The 3,335-nt window shown below is 41.6% G+C and overlaps 1 protein-coding gene across 1 annotated transcript in view; it reads right to left on the minus strand.

Annotated features, from left to right (window-relative positions):
• Positions 1-2,794: 2,794 nt before the first annotated feature.
• Positions 2,795-3,335, minus strand: part of LOC119411029 (polypeptide N-acetylgalactosaminyltransferase 17) — a 36,588-nt gene continuing 36,047 nt past the window's right edge. The window contains exon 8 of the mRNA XM_037677952.1: positions 2,795-3,274. Coding sequence (XP_037533880.1) covers positions 3,140-3,274 — 135 coding nt within the window. The 3' untranslated portion in view covers positions 2,795-3,139. The remainder of the gene's footprint in view (positions 3,275-3,335) is intronic.

Genomic DNA, 3,335 nt, shown 5'->3' on the forward strand with positions numbered 1-3,335 from the left:
CAACAGCTAAAGGAAAGCTAAATCAAATAGCATCATGGTCAGAGATATGTGTATTAATAATGGAGAGATGGACTATGCTGAGACCTGAAGTAATAATTAAATCCAGAGTATGACCATGTTCATATGTCGGACCAGAGACATGCTGAGTACAGTCAAACGTACGAATAAGATCAAGGAACTCATACGCAGATCGATCATTCTGATCATCAATATGAATGTTCAAATCACCAAGTAGAATTATTTTCTCGTAGTTAACAGTAGTGATAGAGAGAAGATTGACAAATTCAGTTAAGAATTCACCTTTAGGGCCGGGGGGGACGATATAATAAACCAATAAGAACAGAGCGTTTGCAGGAATAAAATGTTAAAAGTTCAAAAGTATTCAAACTGCCCATAGTTATAGGTGTACGTTTGTTGCGATTTTTAAAAATAACTGCAACCCCTCCACCACGACCAGATAGTCTGGGAGAATTAAGGAAAGAAAATCCAGGACAGGCCTCAATTAGAGGGGCATCAATATCAGCCCAGGTATCCTCACTCTGCCGGTGTCTTTACTTGCTCTACTCTGTTTATTTGTAATTACCGTATTTTCCGCCGTGCACGTCGCTCCGCCCTGTAAGTCGCATCAGTCCAAATATTTCTAATAAAGTGGAAAAATCCATAAATACGTCGCATCTATTACGTGTCACAGCTGACAACCTGGAAATGTGGGCCGGTGTTGTGCCAAAAATGGATGGGCTGCCAAATGGCGGCTGCGGGAGCGTGTGTCTCAGTCGACCTTTTCCTTAAATAACGCACTCCGAAGGTCAAATCAGCTGCATTTTAAAAAGCTGATACGCGGAAACATGATCGAGCAGATGGATGAGTCGCTGTCCATTTCTTTGAAATTTAACAAGATAAACACCAAAAACAAGTATTCGTTTGCTCCACATTCTAGTAAAGGTGTGTCTCAGCTGAACTTTTACTTAATAAATGCACTTCAGTGGTGAAATCTGCTGCATTTCACCAGAGCGGAGCAGAGAAAGGAAGCTCAGTTGACGGTTGCTACTGACAGGACGGTGGCGGGATACGGCAAGCCGATTGTGTCATTAATAGCCACGTTTACCTATTACATGACAAAACTGCATGTCTTACTCGACTGCCATCTAGTGGCTGAAAATGGTAGTGTTCAATATTTTCAGTCAGAACGAATGAAAACGATCAGATCTCTGACAAAAACTGGTTTTTAAATATGGGAAGAAATCCAAACATGCTTCGCTTCGGCACTTCAGTCACAGGGCATGCAAATTATACAACAAACTGAGAGTGATAGGGCGAAAAATATGATCTTTCTATCCTTAACATGTTTTTTGTCTTTCCGCCTATAAAAACTACATGTGGACCTGCCATTCTGTGTCTGTTTCTACTTCCTGTCCGCTCAAACCTCAGCTGGTCGAAGCAGATGAGCCTGGTTCTGCTGGAGGGTTCTGTTAAAAGGGAGTTTTTCCTTCCCAATGTCTCCGTTGTGCTCGCTCAGGATGGGAGACTGTGACAAAGCGAAGATTCAACACGATCTGCTGCTTCCTTAGATACAGAACTTTTACTGATTGTTTTTTAATGTGAACGTTTCACGACTTCTGTTGTGACTTGGAACTACAGAAATAAACTGACCTGAATTTGTTGGCACTTGGAGTAGCTGTTGTGAATAACTCTCAGCTACTACCACAACCAACTGATGTCAACATCAGTAAAACTGACTCTAAACAGGTGTGTGTTCAACACTAGTTGTCTGTGGCGGCCATCTTGAATCAAGCTGAATGGGAAAGGCAGTTCTCGAGGTAAACTTAATGGTTGCATCCTGCAGTGAAATGTGTCCATTGGTTCATGATATTTTGCTAACAGACACACACACGAGCAGCAACATGATCCCTTTGCCTTCAGGCTGTAATTTAAAGTTTGTTTTAAAAACAGATTGCAGGCACAAACCAGGAAACTGTTTAATGGAAGACAGTCTCAAGAGCGAAAAGGTCCAAAAACTGTATTTATTTATTTTTCACCGACTGCAGCACGACGGCGTTTGACGTGTTCGTGCACGTCTTCAGGTCCTGAGTCCCTCGGTCAGCAGCTCTGAGGCCAGAGAAGGCTCCGTCTGCAGCTGCTGTGACGGCAGAAATAAACCCGACGTTGTTCCAGGAGCGTAAAGGACTCGCGGTCACGCTCCATCAGAGAAACGTGCCCGACGTGACGAACCAGGACTGATCTCAGTAGAATCCTGGCTAAACATGTTTTTGCAGTTATTTACGGCAGCTGCAAAAAAAAATAGGCTTCAAAATTCACGATTCGTGCCTCGTTCCTTAAATTAAAATATTTACAGGGTTTCAACTTCTGAAGGAATAAAAATAAAAAACTTTTTAGTGATTTTTTTTTTTTTTGTTAAATTACGACTTATTTTTTTTACATTAAAATTAGGAGCAATAATTTGTGTTTTTTAAAAACTATCTTTAACTGAATGTAGTTTATATTTTTGCATCCTGTAAGACGTGACGGCATATTGCAGATATTCCGATGATAGAAATGTCAAACGTTCTCTCTAAACGAGACTGAAAATGGTTCTAGATCAGGGCTATTCAATTGGCAGCCCGCGGGCCATTTCCGGCCCACTTCATGAATTTTTTTTGTTTTGTTTGTTTGTGTTCTGTTTATTGCATTTATGATTCAATGCAATAAAATAAACAAATGTAATAGGTAACAGATCATTATGAACTTTGGTTTATTTACATAATGATTTTAATCGCTGGATGTCCGGCCCCCGAGCTGTTGACTTTCAGAAACTGTGGCCCCCTGAGCAGTTCTGTTGAAAAGCCCTGTTCTAGATGTTTCTTGTTTTAAATATAAAAAATAAAAAAATAAAAGCACGGTAGAGAAATGGCACTCACAAGAAATGACAAAAACACGTCAAAATCTGTTTAAATTCAAACAGAAATAATCGTCATGCTTCAGTTTTCAACGTTCTTCTTGCAAAATAAAATTATTTCCTCCTTGTTGTAACGTCCTCAGTATCTGACCTTTCAAAATAAAACTTCCTTTGAGTCTTTGTGTGCCACACGGTGAGGTCGTGTGACCCGTGTGGGCCAACCAGAGGACCTGTCTGCGCTGTTGGTTATTGCTTCATGGTGTTCTTGATGGTCCACCTCTGACCCGAGCAGGGCTGTAGAACCAGCAGGTGACCGAAGTAAACGTTGGCCGGCACCACCTCCAGACACCGGCCCGTGGCCCGGTTTACGATGGCCTCGTTCTGCAGGAGGAGGAACAGATTCATAAGGTTCTACAGATGGTTCTGGTACCACGTGAGACTG

The sequence above is a fragment of the Nematolebias whitei genome, chromosome 6, assembly GCF_014905685.2.
Source record: "Nematolebias whitei isolate Nwh7 chromosome 6, NemWhi1, whole genome shotgun sequence".
In the NCBI taxonomy this organism is placed as follows: Eukaryota; Metazoa; Chordata; class Actinopteri; order Cyprinodontiformes; family Rivulidae; genus Nematolebias; species Nematolebias whitei.